This window comes from Alternaria triticimaculans (assembly GCF_023758025.1).
Source record: "Alternaria triticimaculans strain BMP 0046 chromosome Unknown scaffold_7, whole genome shotgun sequence".
Lineage (NCBI taxonomy): Eukaryota > Fungi > Ascomycota > Dothideomycetes > Pleosporales > Pleosporaceae > Alternaria > Alternaria triticimaculans.
The window spans coordinates 901103-920088 of NW_026055964.1; the positions used below are offsets into that span (position 1 = coordinate 901103).

Below are 18986 nucleotides of genomic sequence, written 5' to 3' on the forward strand. Positions count from 1 at the left end.
GTGAGATACACGCGCGCTGAACTTACGTTGAGAGACTGACTTCGTAGTGAGCGAGAAAAGCAGACCCCGCCACTGAAGCTTGGATACAACTTACCCGAAAAGCCAAGCAAGCGAGGAACTCTCTCCAGGAGCAATCATGAATTTACGTTCCAAGGGAAAAATGTCATGAAACGAGCGACCGAACATGAAGAATATAGCAAAGGTGGCATGCGCTTAACTGGGCTACCAAAATTCGACGATCTCAAGAACTACGGTATATCCACGAATACCGAAAAACACCTCTGGACATTGGAAATCCGACGATTGACAGTCGACGCTGCATCTGAAGATGCGCTCATATTCGACAGTAGCGGAATCTTTGACCGAACAGACTCGACTACATTTGAGAATCTCTCAAATCTTGCTGACCAAATTGCATGCAACTTTTCAATAGTAGTACACGATAATACCCTGCACGTACTGGAACATTGCCGTTGGATTTCGACCCTTTCGAATGCAGTCCGGAACTTCAAAGACGCCAGAACGCGACTCACCACAAGATATGAACAGGATGAAGAAAAGGTGAAAGCTCGTCGTCCCAAACTACTCGAATCCGCCGACGATAACCGGAAGGTATATTTCGCCCTCGTTGATTACATCACCAGCCAGGTTGCTAGGCTAGTGGTGCGCTCCGCAACAGGCGATTATTGGAACCATCACTCCCTGGCAATCCTAGCCAAATGGTCTGCGAAGCTGAAGATACTGTCTTATAACCCGGCTCAATACGCCTCTCTATCTCTAGCTGCTGCGGAAGAGCTACTAGAAAGAATGAACGATAGCAAGACTGAGGAAAACTTGCAGGTATTGAAGGTCCGCGCTACGGATGCGAAGGAAGAGGACAAGGAAGATATGGACATCAACTCGCAAGCCGAAGCTGACATCACAGGCTACTACTTCCAGGATCATTACGGGATGCAAGTCTTTCTATCACAGCTCTTCAACTACGCGGTTAATGCACTGTACGCATCTGAGAAGACTGGAAACCCGCCCAACTGCTTCGAAGTCTGCACATTGGCATATGAGACGGGCCTTCGACGAAGTCTGACTGTGATATCGAGCGATCGCCGAGGTGACGTAGCAGCGACCTCGGACGCTACACATGTGACCTGCAGCTATACTGCTTTTCAGAATCTGAGAAAGAATGTTGAACATCTCAAAGCGGGACGCCAACCGCCCCGCGATGATGCGCGTGACCAAACGCATATCCACTGTCAATACACCGAGGGCTCCGTATCAGAAGTCCACGACTTCCGTACATCACGCTTCGACGACATAGTTTCCATCATGATTCCTCTATCATTGACTGATCCGTTTGTCGCAATCGGAATGGGCCTGATGCTGGACTTTGCAACGGGCAACAGCGAAGACGAAGACCCCGTGCTACAGTTTGAGCGGAAACATTTTACCGCCAAATTCGTTGTTACGACTGCAGCGTGGGAAGATAGACAGCATAAGCTCAAGTTTACTAATGCTGCTCGTCAACCTGATCTGGAGGTTTTGTCGGTGTCTCAAAGCCCTTTGAGTAAAGCGATACGTGGTAAGGCTATTCCAACCTTTCGGATTGTTTGGGCTATACTGACTATCACAAGCTGGTACTAGTTTTAAGGACATCTTAGCAACACCCCCAGAACCGGGAACGCTTGATCCTCTATCATCAGGTGGTAGCCCTGGTAGCCTGAGCCAAGCCAATTTGGAGAAACAGAGGTTCGCGGAGACGCGCATGAACGAATGGATCATATCCGAGCTCACGGTGACGCTCAAGTGCCACCGCTACGTCTACACGATTCTCTGTTTTTGCGCCGTGCTCATATGTGGCGCAACAGCAGTTCCGTTCTCAGTGCAGAACCGCCTCAAGGGAGTCGATCCATTCAACATCACCACCTTCGCTTGGCTACTAGCTGGTTTCATCCTTGTGATAGCGAAATCACGCTATGTTTGCGAATGGCCGTGGCATGACTTCCTACGCGGACGCGTGGTTTGCAAGTCGATCAAAGAGATGGCTGACGTGACGGGTATCGACGATCAGATGATTTTGACGAGCTTACTACACAACGAGCGGGACACCACGCTCATTACCAAGGGCCCGTATAACGGCATGTTCGACCGGCGGGCCGAATCGGGGAACGAAGGATTCAGTATCGATATTCCGGTACACCTATCGACGATGCTTGCCAGCGGGTTTATTGTGTTGAAGGTTCTGTCTGTCAAAGGTGAAAGATTGATCTGTCTGGATGTAAGGAAAGGCTCGGAGTGGGGGTCTAGTGCGGCGATGCGACATCAAAATTCGGAGTTTTTGACGTGCACGGATTTAGATGATGATAGCGATGTCAACGAGGAAGTCCGGGAAAATCCTCACGGTACGGCTAGGAAGAAGATAATGAGGCTGAGTAGGATCCATTTCACGTGGACGAAGGTGCTGGGCGTGTATGTCAAGGATTCGTTGTTTGGTTGATCTGATGCATGGGTAATGTACGATGGAAATAAAGAGTTACGCACCATCAACCCAGATATAGCCTTGTCTTTGCGCTTAGACTTTCCGTTTTGTGGAGTGTATGGCGGAGTCGAAGGCTGAGGCAGTGAGGCGGCAGCGTCGGCTATCAACCCTGGAGATAAGAGATGATCACGTGCCGATAAGCGACCATCTGCAGCCAAGCTTCCTATCGACCAAGGTCTAGGAAGGCACTACACCTGGGCAGTACATTCGCTGCGTCACTTTCAACCCCGTGGCGACAGGGCGTTTCGCAAGAGGCAAATCGCAAACACCACGGCTGCCAAAACGAGTTGTTGCCATGAGCAGGTTCATCAGTGATAAGTATGTCCCCTAGTAACCATCAATCGCAGTCTCATCTCATGGCACAAGGATACCTAGGTAGCCTGTGTCCTCAAATATCGAAGTCATCGGGGGCTGGAACAGGCAGTAGTAGTACTATGTCGCCGCGCGGCACCCTCAACATCGACCCTCATGCCCTACTACAAGGACGCCCCGCCTGAAGGCAAGTCACTACACTACAGTCATTCCATGGTTCTTAATTTGTTCTGCCGTGTAGGTTGCTGAAGCGGTTTGCCTCGCCGTTGCCTCCTTCTACTAGCGCTGCCAACCCCTCGTACTATCCCGTCAACCGTTGCACGTCACGTCAAGCCACAATATTGAACTTGCGCGCCTTATCGCAGCACTCCAGGAGAGCTACTCCATGATCAATCGATTGTCTCTTCATCTGTCTACTGGTGAGCAGGGAAGCCACATTACTCGGCAGAGGGGAAAAAGCAATCATCACAGGCGCCATTGCCGCAGCACGCGCCTGAGGCTTTTGATTCTCCAGCGATTTGCCTGCAGGAGCAAGCACACCTTCCCGCGCAGCAGGAACTAGGCAGACTGTAAGGCTCAGTTGTCTATTACCGAAGGCTAAAGATGCAATACCCAAGCCAGATCTGTATTTATAAAGCCTTCTCGCCCGTCTCAAGGCTTATGTCTCTCTACATAACGTCATCAATACACACAGTTCTGAATATCTAGCCAGGGCATTTTGGCTCCGAGTGCATAGGTACCACATCACTTCATACTGCCTTCCTTTCTACGTTTAGCCATGGCTACACAGAAGATCATGACGGCTGAAACTTGTTATAACGCCAGCACAGCCCTCACACCAAGTAAACGGGAGATCCGCCTCATCGAACTTCTCCCGGATCTACCAGCAGCCGAGATCAAATGCAGACTGAGGAGAGTGTCTTTGAACGACACATCCTCGTATGAAACAATGTCATATGCTTGGGGACGACCAGAGGATACCAGAACAGTCCAGGTCAACGAGACCAGCTTCAGAATCCCAGCCAATCTCGAAGACGCGTTACGATATATACGGAGACCAGACATGTCGCTCACGATTTGGGCAGACTCCATCTGTATCAACCAGGACGACGAAAATGAAAAGACTGCGCAGGTAGCCATGATGGGCGATATATACTCCTCTTGCACGTCAGTGTATATATGGCTCGGCATACCTCAAAGCGAAGTTGGGTTACATTGCGCAGAGGAGACCCGCAATGTGGAAACGGCCATCAATCCCTTTACCCTAGCTCTGCATTTCGCCAACGACAGTCATTTGTATGAACTGCCTTGCTTCCAGCGGTCAGAATCCACAGGCCAGTGGACGTTCGTTCCGTCAGTTCTCTTCCAAAACCTCTTGTCCCTGCATATCGAAGGCTCTACACGGGCCTGGTGGTCACGTTTGTGGTGTGTACAAGAAGCCATCCTCCCTCCAAATGCTACAGTAGTGTTTGGTCGATGGAAGATTCCGCTAGCTACCCTGAAACTGACGGAACTACGACACACACAACATTTGTGGGGTTGCTGTTCTCAAGCCTCAGCGCTGTTTCCTGTGGCCAACCACTACGTGCAACGAAGTGATCGCGTTTTACAACTCTATTCCGAGGATGTCAATCGTCTGCCTGGAAACGTCTCTTCTGACTTTGACAAGGTTTTCCGGACCTTTCGATACAAGTTTTGCGAGAATCCAAAGGATCGCATTTATGGTCTGTTGGGGCTGCTTGACCCAAGCAAAGGGCCACAGATCGTGCCAGACTACACTCGTAGTGTTCATCATGTATATCTTGATGCTACGAAAGTCGCAATGATGCGTTCTGATGGGGACTTGCGCTTCCTGACTGGCTCTGGCTTCCATTCACAGAAGCATGGGCTGCCTTCCTGGGTTCGCAACTTTGCAGCTCCTATCTCCCAGGAGATCGTGTATGAGGAGATGAGACGCTACGAAGCCTACAGCTTATACAATGCGGCCGCTTCAACTCAAGCAAACCCAAAGCGCAGACACGATTTGAGCCTATCTTTGGCTGGTATCCGAGTTGACAGAATTACTGAAGTCGGCCTACCAGTCTTGGCGGATGACCGGGATGCCTTGTGGAAATTGCTGCTTAGCTGGACTGATATTGTGAGACGAGCAGACGTGCCAGGCGCTGCTGTGAGGGATGCAATCAAGAGTGGCACCTTCTGGCGCGTGATACAGGCCGATGCAATGCTTGTGGACAAGCGCAACTGCCGCAGGCTCACCTCGGAAGATGCACCGAGGACTAGCATCACAAGTGCTACCAAAGGAGTTCGAGACTTCATGGGAAGTTCTGACCAACGTATGGAAATCGAGGTAAAATCCGTCGAGGCGGCTACATACGGTCGGAGCATGTTCCGCACCGAAGCCGGACGCATAGGTCTTTGTCTGCCTGAAAGTCAGGTAGGCGATGAGATCTGGGTACTACATGGTGGGAGAGTGCCGTTTGTGCTACGCTCGGGTGGTGTATCAAATGCGAAAGACCTCCCCGAGGATATTTCACGTTTCCACAATTTCATTGGAGAAGCGTACCTTCATGGGATCATGGATGGAGAGGCGATGAGCGGAAGCAACAGTTCGGTCGAAGAGGTACTGCTGATATAGCTCTACTGCACGATAATTATCATCAAATTATAAACCGTGTATCATGCGAAAATGAACTATTCAACTGCCTAGCGACCTACTCAATCAGTCAACTCATCGTCAAATCCCGCAAACCGAAACGTGCTTCCCATAATCTCCATCCCATCCACAACCATCCTCGAAGAAACAACCTCATAAGCGTCACCCTCATACACCCTTAATGCATCTTCCTGGTCAACTGATGCGCAAGCATATGCGACACCATCCACCACGGCCCCCGACTCATCAACCAACGCTTTATACCTCCCCGCCCAAATCCTAACACGCCCGTCTAGTAAGACAGCCGGTCGCAAAGGAGGCAGCTCATCAGCAGGCACACCGAAGAGTCGTCCAAGCCTCGCCGAATCCGCCAATGTACCGTAGAAGAAGTAGAGAACCGGGAACTCAGGTAAATGCCGTTCGATAGGCCTAGCTGGAAGACTAGGACGGTGCTGCGGAAGTGTCCCATCCCTCCCGAGCAACGGTAACCCTCCAGAATCTTTGTGCGCAAGTCCAACACGGATTTTGGTGAACTTATGACCCGGACAGTTCTTCTCGACCCAAGCATCAAGAGCCTTCATTCCTGATTGGGACAGCCGACAGAAGCTCGCTTCGCCGTCTTCGCCGGTACCGCTCTCAAGTCGTGGTACGCGAGCAAGACTAAGAGCATTCGCTACATCGCGAGGTGTGGAGAAAGGGTGTTCGAGGCGGAGGAGATATGATGCCTCAACCCGGCGGCGGGGACGTTTCGGTGGTGAGGTGGTAGAAGTATACGTAGACTGAGGAGGTCTTGCTGGAACATGTGCTGGATTGAAGTCGCCGCCCAGCTCCCCAAAAGCCTGTGTAGCGGCGTCGTCTAGTTCGAGGTAGTACATGGCTGATGGGGTGATAGCGACTTGTAGGTGGATCTTGAGGTCGAGCTGATGTTGGGAGATCCAGGGAGAAGTTGAATGCGACAAAGCGAAAGGAACGGGCGGATAGTCCGCATGGCATTTGCAAACTTGAATTATGGTTGACAGTTGGGTAGCGGAAGGACAGAACCTTGGTTCGACGAGTATGAGTAGACTGTAGGCACCATCCTTAACAAGATCCATGATTGTTTGGTTCATTAACCGTTTCCATTCCATTAAGCATTACACTAGATAATAATAGTCCCTTTCTTTCCGCGGTGGTAGGCTCCGACCGAGCCCGTCATTGCCACCCATTTCCAAATCAACAGACATGACATCTGCCATGCCTTTGCCATTCATACCACAACATCATCAAAACCCCCTATATGCAGACATCCAGCCGCTCAAAAAATAGAATGCGGAAAGTGTGGCGGCCGGGCGCTGAAGCGAATGTATACAACACACAGACACAACCGTGTCGTGAAAAGTCCAAAAGGTAAGCGACCGACTTGGGTATCAAAAAAAGGGGTACAATAAACCGCGCGTTATAGCGCTACAAGGGATGCCCACGAGAAGAATGGTTGTGGTTCCCCGATGCATGCAGGGCTGCAGCGTCTCTGCTGCAGCAGCCGACGCTAGTGATTCTATGCCGTCAAATCCATGGTGTAGATAATGGATCGCTGAAATGCTTCGCAAACAAGAAAAAACTCCGCTCCAATGCATAGGTCGTTAGAGGCCGTCACCCGGGGAAGTAAGGTGATAGTGCGAAACGTAGGGATGAGTATAAGTCTGTGGCGAGAGAGATGTAGATGTGTCGTAGGTCTTAGTCCTTGCGGAGAGTGGTGGGCTCCGTGTCGGATCCGATGGTCTCGCCTTCCCAGAGGCTTTGAGAGTCATCGGTTGGTGATCGTGCGCCGATGGGACTCCTGCCACCGGTGGAGTAGGATGAAGAGGAGCCGCTAGCCCAGTCGTCCGAGTCGGAGTGGGCGTGGGATGGGAATTCCTCGTAGATGTCGAGCATGCTGTAGCCAGCACCGTCCATGGGGTCGCCGATTTCGACATAGTCGTAGTCCCAGCGGAACTCCTTGTCGGATTGCGGGCGGGGGAGGAACTTGGCGCGGCCGAAGAAGTAGCAGACGCCGGCAACTGACGAAATTAGCACTGAAAAGGGTTGAGATTGGATGTCAAGACTTACGCAGACTGCCAGCTACCAGGTCAATGGCATAGTGGTGGGAGAAGTACATGGTCGACCACCAAAGCCACATGGTGTAGAAAACGTACACGGGGAAGAGCCTGGGGAAGACGTGTCCCATAAACAGCGTCTCGAGAGTAGCCCATCCGGAGTGCAACGAGGGGAAGGCGCCAAAGACCAAGGGCGAAGCGTGGAAGCCCGAAGTGTAGAGATCAATGCCAGTCAGCTTGTCGATTGCCTTTAGTCCCGCGGCGTCACCAGGGATGCTGTAGTTGGCGGGGGCCAATCCGTATGTGTTCTCGTACCAGGGGGGCGAGCAGGGGAAGACCATCTGGATCAGAACAGCTGTGATGTTCATGTAGCCAAAAGCGCGCGCCCAGATGGGGAGGGTGCCAGGAGGCGCCCAGATGAACATGCATGCGCTGACAATGACAGGCGATACATAGTGTACGACACCGTAGGGCAACCAGGCGAGGATGTCCAGGACTGTGTGCTTGTGCGCGGAGAGGATGTTGCTGAGGTTGGCGCCGTAGAGGATGTTCTCGAGAGCGGGGAGGACGCGGACCCAGATGGCAGGGCGGTAGTCTGGGGAGATGTATCTGGGGCATGTTAGTATGGATCTTGCCACACGTTTGAGGAGGTGGATTACGCACTTGCAGCTGGAGAAGAGGAATAGCCATGTAAGAGTAGGGAGTAATGGGAGGAGGAATTGTCGTGTGATGGGCATACACAGGCCCGTCATGAGCAGCGTGGCTATGAATGTCTTGGCAAAAGGCCCCGGCGCCTCGCTCACGGAGAGGGAGAAGATGGCGAGGATGGCGAGGAAGAGATACTGGGCATCGTATATGCTCCAAGAATGGGTGCGCAGGGAGCGCAGGGTATCCGAGGGCGAGAAGGACGTCTCGAGGCCGGCGATGGATGACGTGGGCGCCTGGCGACTGCGTATGCGCGACTTGGTGGCCCTCCACTTCCTGCGCACGCGGTGGGGGATAAGACTGGGCAGGGCGGAGAGGCCCGGGACCTTTGTGCGCGACAGCATGTCGGCGGCGGTGCTGTTGTCGAGGAATGCGAGGTAGCTCTTGTTCGTCATGCTGAGGATGGCGCTGGAGGAATGGCGGTTCAGGGCTCGGTCGCTCGGGGGTTGTCTGTGTGGCGCAGTTCCAGGTAGGTGCAGCAGCAGACACGCGACCAGAGGCGGGTGAAAGCACGTCGAAGTGGTACGGCGTGCAGGAGGTGGGCGAGCGGACAAGAGGGAAAGAAGGCGGAAGAGGGCGGACTAGGGATTATGAGAGGCAGCCGTGACTTAGTGGACACTGGAAGCTCCGGATGGCTGAGGCTTGCACAGCGCGCTGCCGGGGGGTCAAATTAGGTCCGCGACGTGAGCGGCTACGACGGACCCGGCTAGTCTGCGAGGGCGCTCAATTTCGTTTACACCAGGACGCTGTGACGGCCGCCAGGATTCGCATCATTGTTTCGACCGCGTTGGCAAAGAATGCGAGTGCCCGTGGTTGACGCTTTCTCTTTCACCGTGCGCTCTCATGGTAGCATGCGACCCCAACCGTGGCACTGATAACGTTCCCAGGGCCTCTGCATCTGCATCTGCAGGCATGTGACCCTTGCAGCACACCCGTCGACTTCCTTATCACGTTGTCCGTCGCACTCACACATGGCTTTGTCATCTTGGTACGGGTCCCGTCTAGCAAAACTGCTGCTGGCCTCGCGCCAGAGCGATGCGCCATGCCAGAGTGATGCAGCGGTGCGTTAGACCCTTGGTTAGCTTGTCATGACATCAACATACAGGTGACCGCATCGTGCCGTCAAGCCATGGCAACCAACGCATGCCAAATCGTCTTCCATCGACTTCCGCATCCCGGTCCGTCGCCTGTACGAGATACGGGCATGTGCTGATCAGCCTCGTTCGCTGTCGGCGCTGTCTCACAAGGCGTGCGGCCACCCACCCCAGCCTCAAAGACACACGAAACATGCCCTGCGCTCCACTGCATTGCCCAAACTTTCTCATCTCTTGCACGCTACTTACCAATCACGCCCCGACACAACTCTCACCGCACCAGAAAAGCCACCGCTGACTGTACCCGCGCCATTCCTACCGTCCGTCGCGACGTCTGAATAGGCGCCCTCGGCACCTCGCAAGATCCGCAACCCGTGCAGTCCTCGCCCTCTTGGCGTAGACACATCCTCACCCGTTTTTCCACTGCCATGGTTCCACCCGCAACCCTGTGCTTTTCACGCCCGATGCGCAATTTCTTTTTTCCTATCCGATCCACCCACTGCCCAATCGCCGATGGCCATCTCGGTCTCGCTCTCTCGGACATGTCAGGCGGAGGCTCGGACGAACACAACCTCCACCGCGCTTTCCTCTCACGACATTCGCCCTTTCCCAAACTACACTAACCAACACTAACTAATCAAACAAATCTCTTTACCGAGCCACAGCCAAAGGAAAAAAACTCAGTTCAATAAAAACGCGATCACGCAGACTTCACTCGATTTGTAGGCTAAATCACAAAAGAAGAGTCGAGATTCGACATCGCGACCATCGCAATTTCCCTCCTCCTTTTGCCCTGACTCTGACACCCTTCTCCAACAAATGCCATGTACATCCCTTTCAACACTAACATTACCATGTTCATGCCTTGACTCGCTGTCACTGTCACTCCCCCAACAACATGCTGCCCGAACAAACAAAACCCACCCGCATCCGCTGCCCGTCCCTTTCTCCGCTCGTTTGCTGTCCTGCATCCACACCGCAGAAAAGAAAAAAAAGCACAACATGCCCCGTTGTTTCACTAAAGCAGAATTCAGGTACAATCGTGCTACGCGAACGCGAAAATGTCGCGCAACAACCTAGTAGTCTCGTTTTCGTATCCCGCGTATCCCAGCCTCTCTCTCCCCCGTCTCTGCGCGCATGTCTCGCGCACCGCGAGGGGGTCCGAGCGCGGTCAAACCGTCGCTCCGCCGCCGTCGTCCCTGCTGCAAAAGCGGGAGTCGGGTAATTGCCATTTGCTGACTACTTTTGCCGAGACCGTCGTCCTGCCGTTCGGCACGCCGGCTGACGGTGAAGGGTTGTCGCGATGATCTGTGGTGGATGATCTCGGAAGAGTCGGAACGCGGATGCGGTGGGAGGAGTAGGGGAGGAGGATCTCAGGGGATGCTCCACTGAAGGTGGTCGGTTGGGGATGGGATCGTCAGGTACGGTGTTGTGGAGGGAGGATCATGAGTCGACGAGGGTTTGGCATCATGATGGCAACTTCGAGGTAGATGAGTGTGTGGTAAGAGTATCAATTCCGAGTACATCGCAGTATCACCGGTATTTGTTCCACCCATTGTCCATTTCATAATATCCATCACCATAGTCCTCATCTCCTTCCTCTTCTTCCTCGTCATCCTCATAGTCATCCTCATAGTCATCCTCCTGCTGCTGTTCCCTCTCGCGATCGTCAAAGTCCGGCCTCGTGATGTAGCCTGCAATGCGGTCCTCGCGCCTTGCTTTATTCACTTCCTCCGTGACATCCTCATCGACACGACCCTGATGATCAGAGTATGTATACGTCGCATCATTGTAACCACCATCCATCGCAACGACGTGCCCACCGCCACCAGCATGGTGGTATGCAACGGCGGCTTCGCGAGGGCCGCTGAGGTATTCTTCGTCGGGTGGATTGTCGGATACCTTGAAGCCGTTTCCTTCAAGACGCTCCTTCCATTCATCAAGGTCTCTTCCTCCGGAGTCGCTAGCGGGTGGGCTGTATTCGTTGGGTAGTCCTGAGGCGTAAGATTCGCCCATGTCGGTGCAGTTTACGCTGGAGCCACTTGGGTTGAAGATGTTGATTGGCTTTTCCATGTCTTCATCTTCATCGTCGATACCGTCGTCGATGGCATCTTCAAGGTCGCTAGCTTCTTCCTCGCTGTCAGAATCTTGATCGCTATTGGCTTCTTCCCCCTCGTCGGCATGTTCACTGTTGATTGCATATTCATTATCGTCGCTGGAACTCTCGGCGTCGCTAGAGTCATCGGCACTGCTAGTAATGTCATCGCCGCCAGATCCTTCGTCGTCGCCAGCTGCTCCAACGTCACTAATGTCGGCATCGACAATCACCACTTGATTGTCTCTGGCGTCTCTATCGTACGGCTTAAGGGCGTGGCGTCTCGTCTTCTCCACATCGTGGTAGGTCGGGTCACGAGGCATGTCATGTATTTCTTCTTCGGTGCTATGCTCAAAGTTCGATCGTGTGGTTGTGGCAATTGAAACTTCCAAGGTTCGATAGAGTAACTGAGTGAGGAACAATAAGACACAGCGCGGCAGGCTTTATGCTTTCCAAGGTCGAGTTGTGTCTTCAGCTTTGGCCCTTCAGCCTTGAGCCTTCGGGTTCCGATACAGCAACTGCGGCCTGCCATTCGGCTTTGGTGGCGCCAGGCAGACACGGCTGAGGTCCTTGGACAGTAAACAGGTTTGATCAAGCGACCTCGCAGCTTACCTGTCGATCACTGTGATGTAAAGCCATATATGGCGGTGGCTGAACAGCGCCACCAGGCTGAGCCTTTCATCATGTCACTTGGCGATGCAACTAGACGTTTTCGTGCATAAGACTTCGGATCGGATGGATAAAGATGAGCAAGTAGAGTTTCTTTAGCCTATGATTGTGAGGTGAAAGTCGATGCACCATCAGATACGATGAGCCATGCTATATAAGAACAACGCTGAATGCCCTCAGCGCAGAAAAATGCAATGCAATACAAGAACCACCACAGAATAGAGCCAAAGCTATGTACAACCAGAAGAATACCACCGAGAACGACAACGAGCAACGCCATGCTCGATCATCTCTCATACCGTATGCGAACTAACAACCAAACCATGCATCCCGACCCAACACATCCAACCACGTAAACCCACCATCCTATGGCGTATCAATAAGATCCTCCAAGAACTCATCGAGTTCGATAATCGTAAACTGCTCCGCCCACTTGGCCCTGAACTGCCTCCTCCTATACCCTCCATTAATCTGCTGACCCCAACTAATCAACTCAACTTTCCATCCCTTTTTCAACGCGCGCTCCACATGCGCGAGGAAGCCATCCGACATCTCCGCCACGGCACCGTCACCCGTCGCAAGAACCATGGTGCTAGGCACTTCGGTATCAATAATGCTCTGGCACATCTTCAAGTGAAGAATCTCGTCGACACCTTGCTCGACCCATTTCGGGGCCGAGGGCGTCTTCGGAGTAACAGCAGATGGACCCGTTTCAGAGTCGCTGCCGCTGCCAGAAGAGCGTATTTGAGTAGCCTTGTGCCAGCCCATCTTCTTGACGTCGTTGAAGAATTTCTTCTTCTCAGAGTCTTCGCGTACGATCAGCACTTGCTCTTGCATGACGCTGTCGTAGCCGACGGCTTTGGATGTCTCGACGAGTTTCGCCACGTGGGGGAGGGGATTGGCTTCGCGGTGGGAGCCGGCGAAGAAGCGCTTTGCTACCGGTCGGCGGCGCTCCATCAGTAGCGCTAGACTGTCAAAGGACATGTCGTATGCGTTGTGGTGCAGGCCGTGGTAGCGGAGCATGTCTTTGAGGCCTATCATGATGTTGGAGGCATCGACAAAGACGTGCAATCCATGCGCTGAGTTGCGCTCGTTAAGCATTTGCATAGGGGCCACCAGCCACTTTCGATCATCAGGGAAAGTCTCCATCAGCTTGTTAAACAAGTGATAATGACGCTCTACCTGTGATCTAATCGTGAGAGCTGGTCGCTGTCCGCTGAACGACTTACGATGCGGCGTTGGGGTGGTGGGTGGTTGTTGAGCGACGGCTGGTTGAGAACAGGTTCTTGGTACGGTGACTGGTCGAACAGTTCGGGGAACAAGTCCATGGTGCACCGGTGTGGTAGCACGAGGCGCTTGCTGAGGTTCGAGTAGAAGGTCCTGAGACGAGGCAGGTGCGAGTGCATTGAATGTTATATTTTGGGTCTGAGTAGGGGCCGGTGCAGTCGAAGGAACGACTGCAGGGACTTCTTGAGGAGGCTGAGGAGTCACAGGCTGTGCCGCAGAAGGCCGCTTGAGGATGCTGGGGCGGGTCTTGGGTGTCCTGGGCTGCTTCTGTTGTGTCTGGGGAGCCTCGGTTGTGTCTTGTGCAGACGCTGGAGTAGGGGTCGCAGGCCTGATCTTAGCGCCCACGTTGGATCGTGAATGTGCTCGGGACGGCTTGGTAGGCGTTTCCGCCACCTTAACATCCTTGGTAGTTATGCTGGCGATTTCATCTAGTTGTTTCCGCAGTAACGTCTGCTGTGCCTGTTGCTTCCTCTGCTCGCGTTCTTCCGCAAGCTGGGCCAAGGTGTCCTGAACAGCTTGGTGGCGGCAACGCTCCTCTTCGAGCTCCTTCTCGGCGCGTCTGCGAGCCTTCTTCCGTTGGGTCTTAGTCAGACCTGCGTTGTCTATTCCCTGCTCGTCTGAGCTCTCGTTAAGTTTGGCAGGTGTCTTGGCCGATTCGAGGACAGGAGAAGGTAATAAAGCGTCGTCGGAATTGCTGAGTTCGGACTCAGGATCGAGTGGCGGCAACGGCGCGGAGGTGTCATCGGCGAACCCGAGGTTTTCGAACAGCTTCGAAAAGCTGCCTAGACGTATTCCTCCATCTTTCAGTGTAGAAGCCTGAGGTGTCGCCACCGACCGAAGCGGAGGGGAGCTAATCTCTTGGGTGCCCGAATCTATCAGGCCGATGGCGGTGCTGAAGTCCCAGCCGGAGTCGAGCGGTTGTGAGGGCATTTGATTGTTGTAGGCTTGCGAATCGGCGTATTGACTTGGTGTATGCTTGTCGTAAGGAATTGGTGCTAATGCGTAGAAGACACTGGAGTCGTCAGTAAGGTGAACGATGAACCATGGTAAGCGGTCCCGAGGCTACAGCTCGCGCGTATTGAAGCCTGAACAGCCTTCACAGTCTGGATATATACTGCGCCGCCTGTACCGCAATAAGTGTCAAACATACCGTGTAACTGATCTCGAAACAATCGTCTTAGTCGCACGCTCATGGTCTATTGCGACAGGTTCAATGGAAAGAGTGTCTTCAGACCGAGTCGGGATCTACAGACACGAGTGAAAGGAAAGAAATGAGTAGTGACAAAGAATGGATCTTGCGCGAGAGGTAAATGTAAGTGAGTGAGTGCTGGGTGGCGGCGGGGTGAGGGAGATCGGCAGGTAGTCAGGCGTGTCTCAGCCTCATATGGTCAGTGCTCCATGATTCATTCGGGTCGGGTCGCGAGGCCAACGCGGTGGCGAATGACACACACGAGATGCATGCCATTGGGTTTTCTCTGCGCCAACCTCGACTGGGCTTCAAGCCAGTCTTTACGTCGAGCTAGATTTTCTGAAAATTGCAGCATCGCAGCCCGATACTTCTCACGCGTTGCTTGTTCGGAATACTGTCGGTGGTCCGACAGCGTCAAGCGTCCCGAACGAGACGAGCTGGATCGTCGCACAAGTAAACATCGTCTGGCATGCTTCGCTGCAGGGTGCTTCTAGTCTAGCTTCTAGCTACATATTCACATGTACTCTCGACAAAGTCTCGATTTCCTTAGCCTGTGATATTGCCTTAGAACCTGACGCCCATACCGCAATGCGTGTGGCGAACAATACAATGAGCATACCAAGACGACAGCAATTGTAACATGGACATTTCCTGATACCGACCATCATACCCATCTCCAATATGCACAATCAGCATCCTCACAGTCAACATTTACAAACATTCCATTGAGCCTCGGCACAACCCTCGCGTCTCTTGCCCCACAACCCGCAGCATGTATCTCCAGCAACCCTTCTCCAAGTACCCCTCCCTTCACCTCCCCCTCTCAAAACGCCCCTCCTTCCCCAAAAAACCATGTCCGCAGACTTCTGGGCAGGCTATGTATCCGGCGCAGCAGGAATAATAATCGGCAACCCCCTCGACCTGATAAAAACGCGTCTCCAAGCCGGTCCCTCGTCCCAAAATGTCGAAGCTACATCTCCAGCTACTACGGGCGCGACGGTAGCAACAGCACGGGGGTTCAAAGGACAATTTGAGAATGCGGGGACACTCGTAAGAGGTGAGCAAGCAAATAGACACTCGAAACGGTATAAATGAAAGTGGGATACGATTGACTGACTCAACTCTTCCAGTATAGGCGCAACAGCACCCATCCTAACCTACGGCGCCCTCAACGCTCTCTTATTCATGACCTACAACCGCACCCTCACCCTCCTCCACGATTCTCCTGCATCGCCTACAAACTACTCGAAAGTCTTCCTGGCAGGTGCAACAGGCGGCCTCGCATCCTTCATCGTGAGCGCACCTACCGAACTCGTAAAGTGCCGCGCGCAGGTAGCGACCAACGCGACGACAACTAGTTGGAGTGTCGCGAGAGATGTTTGGAAGGCAGAGGGAATCAGGGGTTTGTACTATGGAGGTGGGATTACCAGTGTGAGGGATGCGGTGGGGTATGGGTTTTAGTGAGTTGTTTGCCTGTCCGTTCTCCTGGATGGAGAAGCACGATGATCGAGGACGTTGTCTGACCGTACACGCAGCTTCTGGTCCTACGAACTTTCGAAACAGGCCTGGTCTTCCCCAGACGACTCCGATCGCGAAACAGCCATGAAAGTACTGTTATGTGGTGGTCTTGCTGGTGTCATAACATGGGCGTCGATATTTCCGCTGGATGTTATCAAGACGAGGGTGCAGACGCAGATACTACATGCGCCAATGCGGCATGGGGAGGGAAGTGCGCTGCTAGGGTCAGAGACGCCCAGAGCACGGTTGAGCGCTGTCGAGGTTGCCAGGCATGCGTACAAGACAGAAGGTGCGGGCGTCTTCTTCCGTGGCTTGGGCATATGTAGCATACGGGCATTCGTGGTGAACGCCGTACAATGGGCTGTCTACGAGTGGATGATGAAATTGCTGCAGCAATAACACATCATATCAATCATCACGAATACATATAGACCATGACAAAGAAGAGCTTGAAACCGCTAGGTTACTATTCGATCTCCTCATTACATTTCGAAAGCTAGCCCTTTTGTCGACAAGGAAATTTTGGTCCACTACAGACATGCCCGTGATCAAGACCCGTAACATAATCTCTCCAAAGCTCCGTCATGTGTATACATGTGAAATGAGAGAGAAAAAGGTGTTCCTAACATGACAATGCTCATAACCAGAGCAGATGGGAACCCGTATGCATCAGCCTCTGATGCTTGCGCGTCGAAGAAATACCGCAAAGCAAGGATCACTTTACATGATCTGATCCTGGGTCAAACCACCAGTGTTCTCGGTACCCTCCATGGCATCGCCGCCGTTGCCCATGTTGGTGTACTTGACGTAGGCGAGACCCAATGGCCTGCCACCGTACTGGTATCCAGTGAACTTGGCTACGTATTGTTAGTAACAGGACTCAAAGTGCATGAACAAACATACCGATAGATGTCTCGGCATCTCCAGCCTGGGCGAACTCAACGACACCGGTTCCGCGAGAGCGACCGTTGGGCTCATACTGAATCTCGGCACGCTCGACCTTGCCAATCGTGGTGAAGAGCTCGACAAGATCCTCGTTACTAGTCGACCAGGGGAGGTTGCGAACGTAGATGGTGTTGCTGGGCTCTCCGCCTGCAGTAGCGTAGTCTGTGAATGGGTTGGGTGCGGCAGGAGCAGCGTTGGGGTCGAAAGCAGGGCCACCAGGGGGACCGCCAAAGCCACCTCCACCAGCGTAGCCTCCACGACCTCCAAAGCCACCACCAAATCCGCCACGGCCACCGAAGCCTCCACGGCCGCCAAAGCCTCCGCCAAAGGCACCGCGTCCGCCGAATCCACCACCGCGACCACCAAAGCCACCAGGAGCGCCAGCGAAGCGGTCTTCACGGACCTCTAGGTTGCGACCTTGCCAATCGTAGCCGTTGAATTGGGTAATGGCGTTGCGAGCATCCTCGGGAGTCTCGAAAGCAACAACACCGGAGCCCTTGGGACGGCCATCGGGGGCGATGTGGACGTCAGCGCGGAGGACTTGGCCGTTGTTAGCAGCTTGGCGGAAGAGGTCCTTCAGATCCTGCCAGCCGACGTTGTAAGGAAGCTAGAACTGGGTCAGTACACGCTATCGAGGTAAGCAAAGAAGAGAAAAGGGTACGAACGTTGGCGACATAGACCTGTCGTCCTGCACCACCTCCGGCAGCAGGGTTGCCGCCGAAGCCACCTCCAAAGCCGCCGCCGCGAGGCATTCCGCCGCCAAAGTCACCGCGTCCGCCGCCGGGGGCGCTGAATCGAGGCTCGGCCTCTCGGTCTTCGCGAACGTATACGAGTCGGCCCATGAGGTTCTGGTTGCTGAGCGATGCAACAGCGTTCTGCGCCTGCTCCCGAGTGGCATATTCCACGATGCCACAGCCCTACACCCAAGCAAAAGCCAGTCAACCTCCATCCTTCTCACGATCAAGACAAGCCATCATCCTTTACCTTTGACATTCCGTTCGGCAGCAGCAAGACGTCTGCGAAGAGGACCTCGCCAGCTATTTCCGCATTAGCCCAGCTCTTGACGCGGCGCAGCGCATGCCGTACCTTGGCGCATAAAGTCCTTCAGGTGGTGCCACTTGACATCGTAGGACAGGTTGCCGACGTAGACACGGCGATCTTGTTGCGAAGAATCCCTAATACTCTGCATCATTTCACCCTTGTTCTCGACAGGTCGCGATGAAGCTCCTCGGCCAGCACCGTACGATTGGTAGCCTCCTGCACCTTGCGCACCACTTTGGGGGGAGCGCGAGCGGCGTTCAGTGCGGCGGTAGTCCTCGCGACTGCGTGAGCGGCTACGGGGCGAGTAGGAGCGTCTGGAGCGTCGCGGTGAGCGAGATCGTCGACGGGGAGAGCGGTCGCGCTGGTCATAGTTGTCAGTTTCGTACGACATGATTGCAAAGTACACGCAATGTGTCGAGGCGACGAAGAGGTTCTGGGAGGTTCGGCGATGGCGAGCAGGTGCGGGCTCGCGTGGGTGATGGGGTTGAGGAGAGGTTGCGCGAGCGGGTGAGGGCAAGCAGCTCGGAGCTTGGGCAACGACAATCCGCCCGGGCGGCAGTTGCCGGCAGCGACAGTCACGTGACGGACCACCACCCAGGCGTGAGCAATGAGCGAGGAAACCAAGGGTGCTGGCTGCCTTGGAGGGGCTCATAGGTAGCTAACACCGGTCCCCTCACCATCGCCCACGCTTACAGAGACCCATCCAGCACTGCAACAGCCTCGCCGTTCACCTGACCTGCGCCCGGAGGCGGAAACAGAAAGAAGAAACATGAGCACTTACTCGGTCGCTTGGACGATAGTTATCTCCTGCAGAGTCTGGTAGGGAGAGGTCAGCAGGCGACGTGTCGGGTCGTGAGAGAAAGCAGAACCGTG

General features: G+C 53.8%; 6 protein-coding genes across 6 annotated transcripts; 2 read left to right on the plus strand and 4 right to left on the minus strand.

The window, feature by feature from the left end:
• Positions 1-207: 207 nt before the first annotated feature.
• J4E78_005678 (uncharacterized protein) lies at positions 208-2491 on the plus strand (the record flags this gene model as incomplete). The annotated part of the gene is made up of 4 exons (XM_049366295.1): positions 208-346; positions 500-1576; positions 1629-2249; positions 2352-2491. 4 exons carry the CDS (start codon positions 208-210, stop codon positions 2489-2491), a joined length of 1977 nt encoding a protein of 658 aa, XP_049222021.1.
• Positions 2492-7211: 4720 nt separating this feature from the next.
• J4E78_005679 (uncharacterized protein) lies at positions 7212-8670 on the minus strand (the record flags this gene model as incomplete). Its single annotated transcript, XM_049366296.1, has 3 exons — positions 7212-7534; positions 7584-8179; positions 8234-8670. The coding sequence occupies 3 exons, from the start codon at positions 8668-8670 to the stop codon at positions 7212-7214; spliced, it is 1356 nt and encodes a 451-aa protein (XP_049222022.1).
• A 2232-nt stretch (positions 8671-10902) lies between these two features.
• On the minus strand, positions 10903-11787 carry J4E78_005680 (uncharacterized protein; the record flags this gene model as incomplete). The annotated part of the gene is made up of 2 exons (XM_049366297.1): positions 10903-11699; positions 11781-11787. The coding sequence occupies 2 exons, from the start codon at positions 11785-11787 to the stop codon at positions 10903-10905; spliced, it is 804 nt and encodes a 267-aa protein (XP_049222023.1).
• A 712-nt stretch (positions 11788-12499) lies between these two features.
• Positions 12500-14350, minus strand: J4E78_005681 (uncharacterized protein; the record flags this gene model as incomplete). Its single annotated transcript, XM_049366298.1, has 1 exon — positions 12500-14350. The coding sequence occupies one exon, from the start codon at positions 14348-14350 to the stop codon at positions 12500-12502; it is 1851 nt and encodes a 616-aa protein (XP_049222024.1).
• A 1111-nt stretch (positions 14351-15461) lies between these two features.
• Positions 15462-16526, plus strand: J4E78_005682 (uncharacterized protein; the record flags this gene model as incomplete). Its single annotated transcript, XM_049366299.1, has 3 exons — positions 15462-15666; positions 15745-16069; positions 16145-16526. The coding sequence occupies 3 exons, from the start codon at positions 15462-15464 to the stop codon at positions 16524-16526; spliced, it is 912 nt and encodes a 303-aa protein (XP_049222025.1).
• Positions 16527-16847: 321 nt separating this feature from the next.
• Positions 16848-18504, minus strand: J4E78_005683 (uncharacterized protein; the record flags this gene model as incomplete). The annotated part of the gene is made up of 5 exons (XM_049366300.1): positions 16848-16984; positions 17031-17679; positions 17738-17989; positions 18057-18109; positions 18159-18504. 5 exons carry the CDS (start codon positions 18502-18504, stop codon positions 16848-16850), a joined length of 1437 nt encoding a protein of 478 aa, XP_049222026.1.
• Positions 18505-18986: the final 482 nt, after the last annotated feature.